This window comes from Mandrillus leucophaeus, unplaced genomic scaffold, assembly GCF_000951045.1.
Source record: "Mandrillus leucophaeus isolate KB7577 unplaced genomic scaffold, Mleu.le_1.0 Scaffold256, whole genome shotgun sequence".
Taxonomy (NCBI): Eukaryota; Metazoa; Chordata; class Mammalia; order Primates; family Cercopithecidae; genus Mandrillus; species Mandrillus leucophaeus.
The window spans coordinates 1,675,631-1,695,707 of NW_012102654.1; the positions used below are offsets into that span (position 1 = coordinate 1,675,631).

Consider the following 20,077-nt stretch of genomic DNA (forward strand, 5'->3'; position numbering starts at 1 on the left):
CCCTCCTCGCACTCCAGCTCCACACGCAGGCGGCGTGGGATGGCCAGGACCAGGGGCGACGTGGCTGGGTCCGAGGTCACGCAGTGGTCTCCCTCCACGCCCTGCGTCCGGCAGACGTACCAGAAGCCCGAGCGTGTGTCGTGGTAGCAGCTGTGCGAGTGGCCCTCAGCGCCCGAGTCCTGGCGCACACGCACCACGCCCACCCGCCAGCTCTGCAGCCCCCCGAGGGCCACCTCCCAGGCGTGCGAGCCCTGAGAGAAGACACGGGAGCCCAGCAGGCAGGGCGCCGAGGAGAAGCGTTCCGGGTTCTCCACCTGCACGCGGTAGCCGTGGTTGGTGACGCTGGTGAGGTCGTCAGACACGGAGAGCCAGCCGGCTGCGGTGTTGGGGTCAAAGCTGAAGGGTACTGCGAGCAGGGGCAGAAATGGGGAATCAGCAAACCTGAGGTCCCTTAGGCCACACGTGGATATCTCTAGCCCCACAAACCAACCACTGTGTCCCACCTGGCCCCAAGTCCATGCAAGGAGCGGCCCAGGGCTGGAGCAGTGGCAGGGGTTGGGCTGTATCCCCCAGAAGATATGTGGCAGTCCCAACCCCTGTACCTCAGAGTGTGACCTTCTTTGGGAGTGGGGTGGTTGTACATGTGTTAGTAAGACTGGAGGAGGGTCCCCAATCCAGTATGACCTGTGTCCTTATAATAAAGAGGAGACAGACACAGACACACAGGGGGAAATGCTGTGTGATGGCAGAGGTGGGGATCAAAGTGCTGAGGGGGAGCCAGTAAGGCCAAGAATGGCCAGGAGGCAGCAGGAGATGGAAGAGGCAATGAAGACTCCCCTCTTCAGACTTCAGAGGGGCCTGGCCCTGCCAACATCTGGATTTTGGATTTCTAGCCTCCAGAAGAACTGTGAGAGAATCGACTTCTCTCAGTCTCCAGTTTGGGTCCTTTGTTATGGCAGCCACAGGAACTCATACAGGCAGAGACTCAACATTCACACGACCCAGGGATGTTAGGACAGCATGGCCCATTCCCTGAGTCAGTGATATTCCTCCCTGTAAAACCAGGACACTGTGGCTCGTGTGGGCTGCAGTGGCCTTGGGAGAGGCGATCCCGGACGGAGGAGGTCTTTTATCATACAAAATACAGTTCTGAATAGACAAGGAAGCCAGTTTCCCTCTCTGAAGAGGGGACCAAGTGTCAAGGTCCTGAGAGAAGGCATTCTACGAGGAGGGTTGGAGGTGTTGGGCAGAGTAGAGAAGACCAGGGTACGGGAACTCGCCTGCAAGGGCCTGGCAGAGGAATCACCTGAGAGAGGAGGGGACCTCTGAGGAGGTGGGAGGTGGGCAGAGACCAGCCCTGGTGCCTCTTTGCTAACATAAAGGGCTTCCACCCATGCTTGGGACACCTGCCTGCACCCCCGCTCACCAGATTCCACAGATGCAAGCATCTTCTTCCAGACGCGGTACTGCAGGGAGCCCAGGTACTTGCAGACATCAATAAGCATGCCAGGCTGGACTGGCTCTGGCTCCATGGTGCAGAAGAGTCTGGAAAAGTACAATGGGGTATGGCAGGCAGGGCCAGAGTCATGCATCCTGGGCCAAACTGGGCCAACTGGAAACCAGCAACAGGACTCATTCCCTTCCCTCAGGCCCAAGTTTCCTGGCCACCTTCCCCAAGACAAGACTAGACTGGACTATGATGGGAGATGGGCCAAGGCCAACAGGGCTGCTACCGCCCTTCAGAATTCAGTCCGAGGGCTCACCCTGCCCCACCTAAGAGAAATACAAACAGGAGGTTCTCTAACATGGCTGCCTTCCTTGCAGGCAGAAATCACACTTACACATCCGGCTCACGGGATGTCTGAGTTGGAAGGGACCCTAAGGATGCTCTAGTCCAACGGCCCCAAGGTGTCCTCCGGCCTTTGCTTGCACACTGCTAGTGGGAAGTGAGCACAGGGAACTCACTCCCCCCAAAAGCACTCTCTTCCATCTTTGGACAGCTCTGACTGGGACACAGCTCTTTCTCATTCATCCCTGTGAACCCAACAACCATCAACACAAACCACTGTGGCCTAAGGCTCTCAGAGGGAGGGGGCTGACCAAGAAAAAAGCCTGACATTGACTGGCCCCGAGAAACGCGAGCCACGTGTAGGACGGTGTTCTCCTTCCCTGCACGGCAGGCGGGGACCCTCCACACTCAGGAGAACAACACTGCCCCAGAGCCAGCTGGAACTGGATGCTGTGAGAGGGCTCTCTCCACCTGGCCATTGTCCACCACTCCCTCTCAAAACCAGGGCACAGTAGCTCATGTGGGCTGGTGCACCCAGCTGGCTGTTACCTGCTTGCCCCGGGGCCACTGGAGTTTGCACCCCTGGTATTTCTGCCCACTCCTGCCCTCCCCTCCACCTGCTTTGGCAACTTACCGGCGTTTTCGGCTCTTGTGTTTCTGAAAAAAATGAAAATAAAAAAATAACAACACAGAGACACAGATATAGAAGAAATATATACGTTTCTGACCTCAAAAGGAGTCATGCATTCCATGGATCGTAAGTCTTAATATTGTCAAGATGTTAACAATAACATCTCTGCTATGATTTGGACATATTATCCGAAAGTTCATGTGTTGAACACTGAATCCCCAATGCAACTGTGTTGGGAGGTAGGGCCTAAAAAGAGGTGACTGGGTCATGAGGGCAGAGCCCTCACAAATGGATTAATGTCATTACTGTGAAGCGGTTTAGTTATCATGAGACTGCGTTGCTATAAAACAATGAGCAACTACTGTGTCTTGCACTCATTTCCTCCTTCTGCCATGAGATGGCCCACACCAAATGCCAGCGCCATCATGTTCCTGGACTTCCTGGCCTCACCCAGAACAATGAGCTGAATAAACTTGGACTGTTTTATAATTTACCCAGTCTGTGATATTTTGTCATAGCAACAGAAAACATACTAAGACACTCCTTAAGTTGATCTACTGACTCAGTGCAATCCGTTATCCTGGCTGGCTTCTTTGCAGAAACTAAAAAACTGATCCTAAAATTCACACAAAATTTCGAGGAACCCAGAACAGCCAAAACCATCTTGAAAAAGAAGAACATTGGAAGACTCATAATCCCCAATTTCAAGACTTACTGCAAATCAACAGTAATCAAGATATGTGGTGCTAATATAAAAACAGGCGTTGGGATCAATGGAATAGAATTGAAAGTCCAGAAATAAACCCTCCTATTTACCATCAATCAATTATTTACAAGAGTGCCAAGATGATTTAATGGAGGAATAAATAGTCTTTCCAACAAACGGTACTGGGAAAACTGTATGTTGACATGAAAAAAAAAAAAAAAAAGAAAAAAAAGAAGTTGGACTAACCCTTACTATACCATATACAAAAAATAACTCAAAATGCATCAAAGACCTACCTGTAGAGTTAAAACCGATAAAGAACTTGTATCTAGACTATATAAAGAACTCTTACAACTCAACAATAAAAAGACAACCCACGTTAAAAATGGGCAAAGGATCTGAATAGACATTTGTTCAAGGAAGATCTACTAATGATCAAAAAGCCCATGAAAAGATGTTCCAGGTCATTAGCCATCAGGGAAATGATGACATGCAATACACAAGGAGATACCACTTCACACCTACAAGGATAGCTATAATTTTTAAAAAACAAATTTTGGCAAAAATGTGGAGAAACTGGAATCCACATATTATACTGACGGGAATATAAAATGATACAGCTGCTCTGGATAATGGCCTGGCAGTTCTTCCAATAGTTAAACCTAGAGTTACCATATGATCCGCAAATCTACTCCCAGATGTATTTCCAAGAAAAATGAAAATATGTCCACATAAAAGTTGCTACCTGAATGTTTACAGCCATATTATTCATAATAGCCAAAATAGAAACAACCCAAATGACCACTGTCTTAGTTCATTTTGTGCTGCTGTAACAAAATACCACAGACTGGTAATTTATAAACAATAGTTTATTTCACTCGTGGTTCTGAAGCTGGGAAGTCCAAGAGCAAGGCACTGGCTTCTGATGAGAGCCCTCACGCTGTGTCATCCCATGGCAGAAGGAAGAAGGGCAAGAGACCACACATAAGACCAAGAGCAAGAGAGAAAGAGGGGCCCAAATTCACTTTTATAACAAGTCCACTCTCTCAATAACTAACCCACTCTGCCAGTAACAACATTAACCCATTCATGAGGGCTCTCAGGACCCAATCACTTCTTATTAGGCTCCACCTCCCAACACTGTTGCATTGGGGATTAAGTTTGCAACACCTAAATTTTGGGGAACATATTTAAACCACAGCAACCACCAATTGATAAATCAATAAATAAAATGTAATATAGCCATGTGTGATGTAATGATGTTTCAGTCAACAAGGAACCACATATATGACTCTGGTCCCATGAGATTACATCACCATATTTTTACTGTACTTTTTCTATGTTTAGATACACAAATACTTAACAGTGGGCTCTAGTTGCCTATAGTATTCAGTACAGCAACATGCTACACAGGTTTGTAACCTAGGAGCAAAAGGCTATTCCATATAACCTAGGTGTGTAGTAGGCTACACCATGTAGGTTTATGTAAGCACACTCCATGACATTTGCATAATGAAAAAATTGCCTAATAACACATTTCTCAGAACATATCCCCATCACCAAGCAATGCATGATTGTATATCTATGCCATGGAATATTATTTGGCCATAAAAAGGAATGAAGTACTGATAGATGTTACAACACGAATGATGTTTCAAAATATGCCGACTGAAAGAAGGCAGTCACAAAAGGTTACATGTTATATAATTCCATGCATTTGAAATGTCTAGAATAGGTAAATCTGTATAGATAGTATGTAGATTAGTGGTTGCCAGGGGCTGCTAATTCTAGTAATTACCACTCTGTTAGACTCAATTTAGGTAACAGTTTTTATGTGGGAGGAGGAACTGGGGAGTGACAGCTAAAGCAGGGCTGCTTTTGGAGGCATGAAATGTTCTAAAATTGTCGTGATGGTTGCACAACTCTGTATATACTAAAAATCACTGAGTGGTACATTTTAAATGGGTGAATTGTTTAGCATGTAAATTATATCTCGATAAAGTTGCTAATAAAAAATAAAAAGGAGTCACAAACCAAAATCATCCCTGAAAGCACTCTGGGTACTGGGCAAGACAATACTCCCAGTTCCCTAAACGGAATCCACGAGACACACAGCTTTTAGATCCCACGAAATGGTTTTTCTATCTTTTTTTTTTTCTCCTTCATTTTTCTTTTTAGAGACAGCTCTGAACACAGAATGATTTCATAATCAGGGACATTTTAGAGACAGAAGGCTTCATGGTTCGAGACTCTGAGTGAGGTGGAGAACTCCTAAAGGTCCCACCCAGGAGGTGACACTGCCTGAACATATAACCGTCCCTGTCACCTCCCACTCCGCTCTACAGCAACACCCCTTCCACAGCAATCAGCTGTTTTCCAGGGACAGGAGACACCTCACCACCCTGGCCAGTTTACAGACCAGCTTTCAAGCCCAGAAATTTCCCTGCAGGAAATTTGTAACGACCGATGGCTCATGGGGAGGAAATAAATCAATAAAAGGAAGAAAAAATGAATAATACTGTTCTTTAAAAGAGAGAACAGAATCATCTTTTTCTTAAGAAGACAGAAAGCCAAGGCATCATATTTAAATAAAAAATTTAAATAATTGAATGATTTTAAAAAGAATTCATTTTATTAAAAGGTAGAGACAGGCCAGGTGCGGTGGCTCACACCTGTAATCCCAGCACCTTGGGAGGCCGAGGCGGGTGGATCACGAGGTCAGGAGATCGAGACCATCCTGGCTAACATGGTGAAACCCCGTCTCTACTAAAAATACAAAAAAAAAAAAAATTAGCCAGGTGTGGTGGTGCGCGCCTGTAATCCCAGCTACTCGGAGGCTGAGGCAGGAGAATGGCGTGAACCCGGGAGGTGGAGTTTGCATTGAGCCGAGATGGCACCACTGCACTCCAGCCTGGGCGACAAAGCGAGACTCCGTATCAAAAACAAAAAAACAAAACAAAACAAAAAGTAGAGACAGGAAAAAAATGAGAGTAAGAGAGAGGCCAAGAGAAAGGAAGAAAGAAGAGACAGGAGCTGGGCACAGTGGAGCGCCAGCAGTCCAACTACCTGGGAGGCCAAGGTGAAAGCATCACTTGAGGCCAGGGATTCAAGACCAGCTTGGGCAACATAGTGAGACCCTCCTCACCCCCACCTGACTATTAAAAAATGAAAACCTTAGCTGGGCATGGTGGCTCGTGCCTGTAGTCCCAGCTACTCAGGAGGCTAAGGAGAGAGGATCACTTGAGCTCATGAGTTTGAGGTTACACTGAGCTATAATCACCCACTGTACCCCAGCCTGGGTGACAGAGCAAGACCCTGTCTCTAAAAAAAAAGAAGAGAGAGGAAGAAATAAGAGGGTTTCAAGGAACTCCGCCCTGGTAAGTCTTTTTAGCTTTATGACACAAGCAGAGCAGGTCGCTTGTGAGCTCTTCCAGGCCAGTACCCGGGAAGCTCCAAGAAGATGAGGTTGGCCAGGGCTGGTGGGCTGTGGCTCCCAGCAGGTGCTGGAACATCTGGCCCTGTCACTGAATCCAGACGCTGAGCTCCTTACCATGAGAAAAGAAACGTCGTCCTCCTTCATCTCCATCTGCAGCCGCTCAATCTCATGTGCCAGCACCTCTGTCTCCTCTGTGAGCTGCTTCATCTTCTCATCGGCCAGAAGCTGCTTCTGCCTTGTCTCCTCGGCCATGGCATCCAGAATGGCCTGCTCCTCCACTCTCAAGAACTCGCGAAGCTTATCAAACTCCTGCCGGATCCGGCCTTCCAGCCATGCAGCCTCCACCTACGGCAGACAGCGGGAGGGAGTCAGGGGTCAGATACAGAGGGAACCTCCATAGCCCAGCAACTTTCCCATTTTTAGCAAAGGAACTTTATGTTCAAAGAAATCATGTATAGAACTCCTATAGATAAAATATCAACATAATAGTTTATAAGCACACATTTCTAAGTTCAGATTTCAAATGAGAAAGTCCAACAACCTAATAATAGGTTGTTTTGATAGGGATTTTTAAAAAATAAAATCACAGCTTATAGATTGCAACTGTAGTACTATAATCTCATTTACATATAATGTTCAGTTCCTTCTTTAGGTTGCACCGTAACAAGGAAGTCCTGAATCATAGAAATGAACGGCTGCAAATAGCAATGATTTCTTTTAAAGTATTTGCCTTCCAATCTTAGGACTTAAAATTTGTCTGATCCAGAGGCTTTACCAAAGGAGCAGTAGGAAGTATTTATTTTAAAATAATCATTAAAATAATATACACACTCCTAATCATAACCACAAAAGGTTTGTTGTTTTTTTTTTTCTTTTTTTTTTTGAGACTGAGTCTCACTCTTTCGCCTAGGCTGGAGTGCAGTGGCGTGATCTTGGCTCACTGCAACCTCTGCCTCCTGGGTTCAAGTGATTCACCCTGCCTCAGCCTCCCAAGTAGCTGGGACTACAGGTGTGTGCCACCACGCCCGGCTAAGTTTTGTATTTTTTAGCAGAGATGGGGTTTCGCCATGTTGGTCAGACTGGTCTCAAACTCCTGACTTAAGGTGATCCACCTGCCTCGGCCTCCCAAAGTGCTGGGATTACAGACATAAGCCATCGTGCCTGTCCTCACAAAAAGTTTTTTCATAGGGAAGATAAAACCATAAATGTAATTAAAGAAAAAGCAAATAAAGCTTGGAATAAGAAAGCTTTAATAAGACATTCCTTGGCGCAGTACAAAACTGAGAAGCCTCGAAGAAAGAATGAGATAACTGAATACATAGAAGAATAAGAGGTGTGTATGGCAAGAGACTATTCATAAAGTTAAAGACAAAAATATAATTCCATGAAAACTGTTAGAAAAACCATTCGAAATGTATGCTGTGGCAATGGCAGGTTAGTAATCTCATCTTTGGACTGAAAGTTAAATATTGATGTTCCTCAACGTATGATGGGGTTACATCCCAATAAGCCCATCGTAAGTTGAAAAAGGGTTAAGTCAAAGCAATGAAGACACCTAAACTACTAAAAACATCATAGGTTAGCCTAGCCTACCTTATTTATTTATTTATTTATTTATGAGACGGAGTCTTGCTCTGTCGCCCAGGCTGGAGTGCAGTGGCACAATCTCGGCTCACTGCAAGCTCCGCCTCCCGGGTTCACGCCATTCTCCTGCCTCAGTCTCCCAAAGCTGGGACTACAGGTGCCTGCCACCACGCCCGGCTAATTTTTTGTACCTTTTTAGTAGAGACGGGGTTTCACCATGTTAGCCAGGATGGTCTCGATCTCCTGACCTCGTGATCCGCCTGCCTCAGCCTCCCAAACTGCTGGGATTACACGCGTGAGTCACTGCATCCAGCCTAGTCTAGCCTACCTTAAACGTGCCCAGGACACTCACATTAGCCTACAGTTGGGCAGAATCATCCAACACAAAGCCTATGTCATAACAAAGCACTGAGTGTCTCATGTAATTTATTGAATACTGTACTGAAGGGGAAAAACAGAATGGTTGCATGGGTACTCAAAGTACAGTTTCTACTGAATGCACATTGCCTGTGCACCATGGTAAAGTCAAAAAATCATAAGCCAGGGACTGTTTGCATGTTTATAGCTCTGAAAATATAACAAAAGGATTCACTGAAAAAGTGAAAATGGCCAAAAAAATTGAAAATGATCCACTGAAAAAGAAATGACAAACAGGAAGTATATTTGCAACATTTATGACAAATGGCTATTATTCTTAATGTACAAAGCACTCTTACAAATCCACTGAGAGAAAAGACAAATATTCCAAGGGAAAAAAAGAATGTGAATTAGCATTCACAGAAGAATAAATAAATGGCCGTTATGCTTGTGAAAAGGTGTACAGACTTACCAATAATCAAAGAAATGCAAATGAGGACAAACAGCATGGCTAACCCATCAGACTGAAAAGACTGATGTCTGCATTGGAGAGAGTAGAATACAGGGTGATTCTTTTTTTTTTTTTCACATTTAAGTTCCAGGATACATGTGCAGGATGTGCAGGTTTGCTACATAGGTAAATGTGCGCCATGATGGTCTGCTGCACCTGTCAACCCATCACCTAGGTATTAAGCCCCGCATGCATTAGCTATTTATCTTGACGCTTTCCCTCTCCTTGATAATTCTTATCACACAGAAAAATCAAGAATAGAGCATGGCAGGAAAAACCAGCAAGTGCAAGGTCAACTCCTGCCCACTCACCGTGGGCAATGACGGCCTCACTGTAAAGGAATAAACACCAGAACTTTCACTTTTCTCATCGACTTGATAAACTGAATTTAACAGACAAAGTATTAATCAGGCTGGAATCCTAGGGGCTTCCCACGTGACCTCATTACCCTCAGCCTCAGCAAAAAGCTCAGGACTCCTACACTCCCTGGGTGGGCAGGCCGTACTGCCACATGGACAGACAGATACTCCCGAAGTATCCCCAACCCAGTCCTGGACAAGGCAAGCCAGTCATATGGCTTTAGCCACAAAAGGAAACCAAGTAAGAGAACAATGATGAAGCTACATGACTCCACGATGACTACTGGAAAAACAACTCAACAAACTCCAGCAACAGCAGGTTCGTAATTGCTATTTGGAGTTGGAATTTCAACATGTATTTATAGCTCTGACATCGGATGACAAAATAATCCACTGAAAAAGTGAAAACTCTCTCCCACCAGTTTGTCAGTCTATTAGACATCAGAAATGTTAACGACTTCTTTCTGTTGGGCACTTATATGCACTATTTTATCTGAATTTTTTTTTTAATCCTAGTAAGAGGGAATTGCCCTCTTTTTAGAGGAGGGGATTAGCTTGGAGGGGGTTGAGGGATCCGCTGGGGAACTGGGCTTAGGTTTGGAAATAGGTCTGCTTTGCGGTTACTGCCCTGGCGCCCAGTGTGTCACACAGTCCTTTCTTCCACTCTGTTCCACCAGCTCTGTGGCTCAGGGTAAACTCCACAGCCAGATGTTAATGAGGCCCTTTCCTGGGCCTAATCCTCACCTTTGGACACATAGTGGAGGGGACCACAGGCTCCTGAGGACAGCACCCAGCAAACCGGACCAGGCATGGCTCAGCTGTCGCTAACACGAGTCTAACAGAGTGGTAATTACTAGAGGCAGCCACCTCAGAAAGCCAAAGACCAGAGCCAAGATCAAAAGTCAGAAACAAGGCTGCCAATCCACACGGGACCTGGAGGAAGAGAGGGTGCCAGGCAGAACAACCGGAGTGGGCACAGAGGGAGCCCATTCATTCATTTGATTAACAGTTATTGGTCACCTACTCACTTCACTCAATCAACAAACACTTTTATTGGTCACCTATTGTGTGCCAAGAACTCCTCTAGTTAATTGGCAATAGTGTGCCCTGTTTTCATTATATTCTGATGGGAAGGGATAAAAAGCAAATAGAAAACCAAAGGTAATTACAGGTAATGAAGTGTCATCAAGGAAATAAACCAGGGAAGTATGCCATCGAGTAAAAGAGGAGGGTGATCAGGAAAAGTTTCTTGAAGGGGACATCTGAGATTTTAATGGCAAAGATGCTGGGCACGCATTCTGGGGAGAAGACTTAGTTTGCTTAAGGGACAGAAAGAAGATGAGGCAGAGAAGTAAATGAGGTTGAGGATAGGCAGGGTCAGGCAATGGCCTCGGAGGCCATGGTAAGGAATCTGGGTGGTACCGAGGGTGACTGGAAGCCACTGGCAGTTTTAAGCAGAGGAGGGGCACTGCTGGTGTGTTTTACTAAACGATCACCCCAGTCCGTGGAAAGCAGAATACAACAGAATGAAAGCACGAGGCCCAGGCAGGAGGCCCAGTGAGAGATGATGGTGACCTTGACCAGAACATAGAGAGTTTGGCAGAAATAATGTACTTTAGAGATGGGGGAATAGGATGGCTGATGGAGTGGATGTGGGAACTGAAAGAAAACAAGAAATTACATGAGTCCCAGGTCATCACTGAACGCACAGGTGGCGGTGATACAATGCATGTGCCACAGGGCAGATGGTGTTGGTAGCTTTTTAAGTCACTCCTGTGGCTGATGGCATGATCACACCTGGGTCTTTAGAGGGGCCAAGGCAGAGAAGCCACGGTCAGCATCCACGAGGCAGAGAAGCCACGGTCAGCATCCACGACGTGGCTGCACAGGACCATCAGAGAGGTAAGGGAGTCCACCTCTACCCAGTGGGTTATGTGAGACAAAGTCAGGGCTGACGCAACTTCAATCCTCCCCCAACTGCCCTGAGTGGACCCAATCTCCCCACCCAGCCCCATCGTTCACTCACCTGATTGTGCTTGGCGATGGCCTCATAGGAGCGCCGCATGGCCCAGAAGGCCTTGGCCTTCTCCCGCAGCGCATGCTCCATGTTCCTGCACTTGGCCTGATATGGGAATGAGAGGAAGACAGGTTAGGGCTGGAGGTTGGGCAGGGAGGACAGACACATCACATTTACAACTGGGACTCCACTTCAACACAAGTGTAACTCAAATGCATTTGCCGAACCCCAGCCATGCCAAGTGCTGTGGGCACAGATGGTTAAGGACAGTCCTGATCCTGAATCAGACATCTATGGCATAAAGGGCCCTCAGATATCCTCTAGTCCAGCCTGGTACGGACTGGGAGATGGGGCTGAGAAGTGATCTGCTCTCATGTTGGTCACAGCACCAGCTAGAAGAGTGTCCCATGAGGGCCAAAAGCTGGTTCATGCTGGGTCTGAATCCCTGAGCTGTGCAGACAACTGCAGACAGTGTGGTCACAGGTTCCCTTTGCAATTTCCTAAACTGAACGGGTCTGCAATCTCTAATGGGCGGTGACTGACAATGGGGGTGGAGCCGGTCATTTCCCATGGGGTTCAGTTACCTCCCATGAGGCCTTACCTCAACATGGCCCTCCATACCCCTCCCGCATCCTGACATTCTAACACTGCTTGGATCGCATGGAATACTTTAATCAGCAAGCACAAATATTTTTCGTTTAGTAGTTTTTGTTTCTTAAACTTTAATGATTGTTTCTGATGTTCTTGGACGACCCGAAGAACCACGACAGTGTTTTATGTTGGATTCCTGCCTCTTGTATCTGAGACCTATCATTTTCTCTCCCTCTTTATCCTTTTCGATCTACATTCTCAGAAAGCGTCTGAAGTTTTTTCTTAAGAAAAATAATTCAAACAATTATAAATGGTTATCATGTATTCAGCACTTACTCTGTGCCAAGGACTATGCCAATTACTTGAGAATTTATGTCATTTAATCATTACTCCTCTCTAGTAGATAAGTTATATTACTGGCCCCATTTACAGATGAGAAAGTGAGGCACAGAAGGGAAATGACCAGCCCAAGGGCATACAGCTAGTACGTGGAAGAGTCAGGACCTGAACCTGGACAGCTGTGGAGGCAGCTGCTGAGACACCCGGTGAGCACCCAGTGATTCCTCCCTCCTGTGAGATGAGTGTTTCAAGGGGTGACTGGTTATGCAGCCATAAATTATACAGATGTGTCCCCCAAAACCTTATTCCCATCTGGACCTGATTTAGATGACAAATCTGGACTTCGGGCTGATGCTGTAAAGGGATGAGATGTTTGGGGAGCTTGGGAGAGGGTAAGTACATTTTGCACGTGGGAGGGACATGACTCCTTGTGGGCAAAGGGCAGATTCAGGCAGGCAGCCTCTAAAGTGGCCCCAGTGACCCTCACTTCCTGGTACTCATGCCCTTGTGAAATCCCCTCCCCTGTGGGCTAGTGACTTGCTTCTGACCAAAAGAATGTGGCAAGTGATACTAAGTCACCTCAGAGGTTAGGTGACAAAGGCTGTGCACACCCTGCCTTGCTCTCTCTAGCTTGCTCACTGGGATGGCAGCCAGCTGCCCATGTGGTCATCTGCCCTGGGAGTGACTGTTGGGGCAAGAAACTGAGAGTAGCTTCTGACCTACAGCCAGTGAGGGACTCATGCTCTCAGGCCAACAGCCAGTGAAGACCTGAATCCTGCCAACAGCTACATATGTGAGTGTAAATGAGGAGCCTGCCCTAGCTGAGCCTTCAGATGAGACCACAGCTCTGTACCTACAGCCCCTCATGACAGGCCTTGAGGCAGAGGCACCCAGAGCTAAGGCAGGCCCAATTCCTGACCCACAGAAACTCAAAGATAATAAATGTTTGTTTTAAGGCATGAAGTTTTGGGGCAATTTGCTAGGAAATAGAAAACTAGCCCATTGGCTAGAATTAGCCCACAGTACCCTGACTGCAGCCCCTCATGAGACACTTTGAGGCAGAGGCACCCAGAGCTAAGGCAAGCCCAATTCCTGACCCACAGAAACTCAAAGATAATAAATGTTTGTTTTAAGGCGCTAAGTTTTGGGGCAATTTACTAGGAAATAGACAACTGGCCCATTGGTCCCACTCAGTAGCCCATTCCTTTAAGTTTTACAGTACAGAAAACAAAATGGTTACTGATTTCATTTCCTGCAGTTCTGTTTTATTTTCAACTCATTTCGATCTTCTCATCTTAAGTGAGAATATTTAAGATTTTTAAACATTGTTTTCTATAGTATATCATCTATAGTTTGCCTGAATGCCCCCACGAAACCACTGAAATGTCATTCCAATGTTTTATTTTACAGAATGAGATTTTTGACACAAAATCATGTAAAAGTCCAAAAGGACAATTTGGTGATTTGCCAAATTAGTGTAAGTGACAGGAGTGAAGTAGCTGCCCATATGCATTACCCAGAGGTGTGCAGGCCCCAAAACAACACAGCCCAGCCCCTGCCCTTCAACCCTGGCCCTTAGGAAGTCATGGGACAATAAGGATGGAAAGGGGATACTCCCTTGATCTTCTCAAACTCTTCAACCACTTAAGAGAGTTCTGGTTTCCTTCAGAAAAGACCAATCCTAAAATGGCCCTTCTCTGAGATGTCAGTTGATGAGACTAACCAACAATTATATTACTATTACTAGCAAGCAATTACTGTTAAGCATGTACTATACACAAGGCACTAAATTATGCACTTTACAAACATTCTATTTAATTCAATTATTTAATTTGAATTCTCCCTGTAAGGTAAGCACTGTGAGTCCAACTATACAGAGGATCAAGTTAGACCGAGAGGAGGTAACCCTCTTGTACATGTCTCCTGGGGACACATGTGAACTCGTTTCTCTGTAATATATTCCTGGGGATAAAACTGCTGGGCCACCAGATGTGTCTTCAACTTTAGTAGGTAATGCCAAATTGTTTTCCAAAGCAGTGGTACCAATTTTTACAGCAAGAGCAATGTTAATGGAAAATGTTTATTGACTACTTCGATGTTTATTTTTAAGTACTCAGTAAAGTACTGCCCATTTTTCCATTACGTTGCCTGCCATTTTCCTAACTGATGTGTGGGAATTTATTATATACACATAATGTATGTCCTTGATTAGTTAGAGGTGTAATGGGTATTTTCTACTTCATCATTTATCTTTCTTAATTGAAATATGGCCATATGTATTAGTCTTTTCCTTTAGGATTAGTACACTAATTTTAAGAAACACCTCCCTACACTGAGATCACAAAAACAATCATATTATTTTCTCAAAGCTTTATGGCTTTGTATTATTATTGTATAGCTCTGTATTATTTTCTCAAAGCTTTATAGCTTTCCTTTCACATGTAGGTCTGATGTGGATACCTGGAGTTTATTTTTGTACATGGTGTGCCCAGGTAGCTCATTGTCTCAGCACCGTTATTTAAAAAGACCATCTCTGCTCACTGGTCTGCAGAGCCACCTCTGTCTTAAATCAAACATACATCTGTTACTTGGTTCTCTCCATCTGTTTCTCTGGCCCATCTGTTTATCCTTGTGCCGATATTACACAGCCTTAATTTCTGTAGCTGTAACAAAGAGGATTTCTGATGGGTTTCTCTTCAAGAATGTCTGGGCAATTTTTGGCCCTTGGAGGGTCATATAAATTTTAGAATCTGTTTGTGAAGTTACACAAAAATAATCGTGTTGAGATTTAGATTAGTATCGTCTCTATAGATCAATTCGGGGAAAACTGAAAGGCTTAAATACTGACTCTACTAATCCACGAACATAATATATCTCACCAGTTACTTCATGTTCTTTGATATCTCTCAATGAAGTATATTCTTCCCTATCAGAGTTTTGCATATTTTTTGTTAATTTCTTCCTAGATATCTTATTTTTTACATTATTGTAAACATATTTTTAAATTAAAAAAAAAAAACAAAACCAAGACAGGGTCTCCCTCTGTCACCCAGGTTGCAGTGCAGTAGTGCAATCCTAGCTCACTGCAGCCTCCTGTGCTCAAGTGAGCCTCCCACCACCTCAGCCTCCCAAGTAGCTGGGACCACAAGCATGCACCACCACACCCGGCTAATTTGTTTTAACTTTTTGTAGAGCCAGAGCTATGTTGTGCAAGCTGGTCTCAAACTCCTAGGCTCAAACAATCCTCTGGCCTCAGCCTCCCCAAGTGCTGGGATTACAGGTGTGAACCTCCATGCCTATGTTTTATTTTCTATTTGCTAGTGATACATAGAAATACAACTGGTTTTGTATCTTGATTTTGGATTCAGCATTCGCCTAAACTTATTAATACTCATGATTTAACTGTAGGATCTTTATTTTCTACACATAGAAATCTCAGTGCAAAAATACGCAACCCGTATTATCTACACGCCAGTTTTTCTTCCCTTCTTTCCAAACCTTACATCTTTTATTTATAATTCTTGCCTTAGTTCCTTGACAAGGCTATCCTGCACAAAACTGAATAGAGTTGGTCATAATGGGCATTCCTGTCTTTTTCTTGATGTCAATAAGAAAGCTTTCAATGTTTTGCCATTAAATGTGATATTCGCTGTTTTTTTTGCTAGATATCCTTAATCAAACTAATAAAATTCCCTCAATTCCTAGTTTCCTGCTTTTCTAATCACAAAAAGATGGTAAATTTTATCAAATGTTTTTTCACTGAGATAATTATATTAAGCAACACAGAATTAGGTTTCGTTTTCTTATCCAGTCATATCAACATTTTCATTTAACTGGAGCATTTAACACACAATTACCGATATGTTTGCATTTAAATCTGCCACCTTGTTCTGAGCTATTTGTCTTGCTTATTCTATTTTTCTTTTTCTTCCTTTCCTTTTTTAAAATTTACTACACATTTTTTTTACTCCACTTTTCCCCTTCTGTGCATCTAGTAGTTAACCTAGGAAATATGACATGTAAGAAGTGTGAATTTGAATGCATCTAAACAATATTCTTTCGTTTGCTTTTGGTATTAATTTTAACCTTAAATATGCTTGGATTACAAATAGAACTACCACTCAAGGGACCTGCCTGTAGCCCAAGGAGCACATGAATGGGCAGTAGCAGGGGCCCAAGACAGATCTGAAACATCCCCCAGCCCCAAGCTCAAGAGAGCAAACAAGCCTTGATGTTAGCATCACGTTATAACATTGAAGGTTTTTTTTTTTTTTTTTTTTTTTTTGGTTTGAGATGGAGTCTCGCTCTTGTTGCCCAGGCTAGAGTGTAATGGCGCGATCTCAGTTCACTGCAACCTCTGTCTCCCAGATTCAAGCAATTCTCTTGCCCCAGCCTGCCGAGTAGCTGGGATTACAGGCTACGCCCAGCTAATTTTTGTATTTTTAGTAGAGACAGGGTTTCACCAGGTTGGCCAGGCTGGTCTCGAACTTTTGGCCTCTGGTGATCCGCCCGCCTCGACCTCCCAAAGTGCTGGGGTTACAGGCGTAAGCCACCACGCCTGGCCTACGTTAAAGATTATTTAGTTATAAACACACACAAAATAGGTTTTTATTCATACTAAAGGATCCAGAATGTGATCATATAGACTACATGATTTCCCAAAAATGACAAATTGATTCCTTAAGCATCAAATTTCAACTGCATATTGAATACCTTAATATGCTACCCACAATTTTCATTAACATGTTACCCACAGTTTTCATTAACAGGACAGGTGCTCTGTGGTATAGCTGAAAGTGGGAAGGTAGGGGCAACGGAAAGAATGAGTACCATTGTACAAGGTCTTCACAGCCCTTTTGCAAGTACTTACCAAAGTGCTAGAGTTGCATTTGAAACCAGCTCTGTCTGGTCCGAGCCAGATTTTCTGTCCTGTGAGACTCTGTTGCTCTGCCTGTTGCTCTGCCTGGTTCCCACCTGCTTCCTCCAACTAACCCAACATCACCTTGAAAACTCGGCTCTAGTACCCCTCATTTCCTCCAGGAAGCCCCCTGATCTTGCCAGCTCTGGTTCCATTCTAGGGGCTCACAGCACCCTGGATACCTCTGTCGCCACACTCACTATCCAGGGTAATAGCTTCTCTTTCCTGAGGCCAGGTCTTACCCTCCAGGTCCTCCCTACCTCGCACAGTGGTGCTCAGTACACTTCTGCAGAAGGAATGCTTGCTCTGCAAGGTGAGAGACTTTGTTTTGTCCCCTGCCTATCCAAGTCCCTGCATAAAGTAGATGCTCAGTTAACCACCTGCCCAGTCAATGAGTACATGGAATGCCTGTGTTTTTTCTGCTATACCGCCGTGCCTCCTGGACTGAAGGTTAGGAGGGCTGGTTAGGAGCCTTGTCTTTGTCGCTACCCACTGGTGAGCTGGTAAAAGTTCCTTCTCTCTTCAGCTATCAGGCTCCTCACCTTAAAAATGAAGGCAGAGAAGTTTCTACAGTCTCTCAAATTTCACCATTTGCTTTCAGGCAGATTGATGCAGCAGCCAAGAGTTCTGGCACCTGGCCGTCCAGGTTCAAATCCCAGCACCTCCACCTAGTAGCAGGTGATCTTGAACATGTTCCTTCACTTCTCTGCACCTCCATTTCCTCATCTGGATAAGAGGGATAAAAAATACTACCAAACTCAAAGGACTGCTGTGAGGACTCCACAAGTCAATACCTGTAAGATGCTTACACGAGAGTGGCTGGCACATGCTGTGCATTTGGCATAGCTTTTAAGTTAAGTGCCACCTACATGCCAGGTAACCTAACTCTCCTGCTGGATATGGTCCACGTTTCTTAAATGAACAGCAAAAATGCATGGAGGATAACTTGAGCTCATCCAAATTCCTTTCTTATGCAACTCCAACTCAGTCTCCCAGATCTATCTTTCCCCTATGTGTTCAGACCTCGTTCCGAAGCAGGTGTCTGCCATGGGGCCCACTGCTGGAGGCCACCACTCAGGAGCCTCAGTGTGCAGAGTCTAGTGAGACAGCCCCCACTGTCCCCATCTCCCAATACCACTGGGCACAGGCCTGGACAAGCAAGCAACAATGTCCTCTGGTGCAACCGAAGAGCTGGTAAGTCCTTGCCTAAAAGCTGGCGATCAGGATGGGGTGAGTGGTTAGGAAATGGGGAAAAGCATTGGAAGGGGGAAGACTTGGAATGTGGCTCAAGAGGTATCGAGAGTACGCTCGGGTTAGATCCAGCCAGATGGACTCTAAGATGTTGACCCCAGAAGGGGAGAGAGGGCTGCAGCTGGGACAGGGAGAGGCTGTGGCAAAGAGTGGTCATCATGCCAGTCCTGTGAGATGGATAAGACAAGGTCTGGATAAGACAAGGGTCTGGACAAGGCAGCTCAGCACAGGGCTTCTGTTGAAGATGTAAGCTGGAGAGCACTGGACTGAGAGGTAGAAATCCTGAGTTCTGACCTTAGAACTTTATGTATGTACGTATGAGACAGGGTCTTGCACTGTGGCCCAGGCTGGAGCGCAGTGGCCCAGTCATAGCTCACTGCAGCCTCGAATACCTGGCCTCAAGCAATCCTCCTGCTTCAGGCTCCCCAAGCACTGGGATGACAGGCATGAAACACAGTGGCCTTGATCCACCTCTCACTACTGAGATGTAACCATTTCCTCACAAGATGTAACCATTCCGTCACAATGGAATGACGTACAGTCTGTGTCTGAGGATATTTTCGTTTAATGGTAACCTAAACCTAAGACAATCCAACTCCAAGTCACAGAATAAACAGCGCTGACACATGCTTTCAGTTCACAACTTCAGCACCAGCATTTGTATTTTCTTCTTTTTTTTGAGACACAGTCTTGCTCTGTCGCCCAGGTTGGAGGGCAGTGGCACAATCTCAGCTCACTGCAACCTCCACCTCCCAGGTTCAAGCGATTCTCCTGCCTCAGCCTCCCAAGTAGCTGGGATTACAGGCACCTGCCACCATGCTGGGTTAATTTTTGCATTTTTAGTAGAGACGGGGTTTCATCATACTGGCCAGGCTGGTCTCGAACCCCATGACCTCATGATCTGCCTGCCTCGGCCTCCCAAAGTGCTGGGATTACAGGCGTGAGCCACCACGCCCGTCCACCATTCGTATTTTCTTAACAGCTTACTTGATATCAAGACATACAACTTTCTTGTCCTGATAAGGAAAGAAGAGAAATACACATAGCAGGTAAAGAATGTGCCACACCCAAATGAAGGCCAATCCCGTAACAGGAAAGCTCCAGAGCTCTTCAGAGAAATTTGGGTGGATTAAATAGTCACTTGGAACAGAGTAATGGGAGAATCAGAAGTATCTTGGCCAGGAGTAGAGATTTTGTTCCAGCAAAATAAAACTTTAGAATTAGTATTTTAAGTGGAATGTTATTGATTTTAGTTTTGTATTCAATCTGTTCACTTCCTTTGGTTTTAATGCTTATATGTGGCGTGAGCAAGTGCTATGTATACCAGGTTTGCGTTTGTATGCATGTAAGTAAAAAAATAATTTAACTCTCACTGCTGGACTATTTTTTCCTTTAAGAAGAATGTGTACTTGTTCAAGTTTGAGAAACACCGCACTAGGATTTCTGAAGGTCCTTCTAAGCACTGTTCCTTGCTAGAGCTCTGCTGCAAGCATGATGCCAGATTCCCAGATCTCATCAGTCCTTCCATCATGTGCCACTGCACCTACGACAAAAATCCCAGCTCCTTGGCACGGCCCTCTGTGTCCTG

General features: G+C 45.2%; 1 protein-coding gene across 1 annotated transcript in view; it reads right to left on the minus strand.

Annotated features, from left to right (window-relative positions):
• Positions 1–2: 2 nt before the first annotated feature.
• Positions 3–20,077, minus strand: part of TRIM35 (tripartite motif containing 35) — a gene marked incomplete at its 3' end in the record, with an annotated part of 24,037 nt that continues 3,962 nt past the window's right edge. Inside the window, exons 3-7 of the mRNA XM_011983907.1 lie at positions 11,400–11,495; positions 6,677–6,907; positions 2,424–2,446; positions 1,427–1,545; positions 3–406 (exon numbers count right to left, since the gene is read on the minus strand). Coding sequence (XP_011839297.1) covers positions 3–406; positions 1,427–1,545; positions 2,424–2,446; positions 6,677–6,907; positions 11,400–11,495 — 873 coding nt within the window. The remainder of the gene's footprint in view (positions 407–1,426; positions 1,546–2,423; positions 2,447–6,676; positions 6,908–11,399; positions 11,496–20,077) is intronic.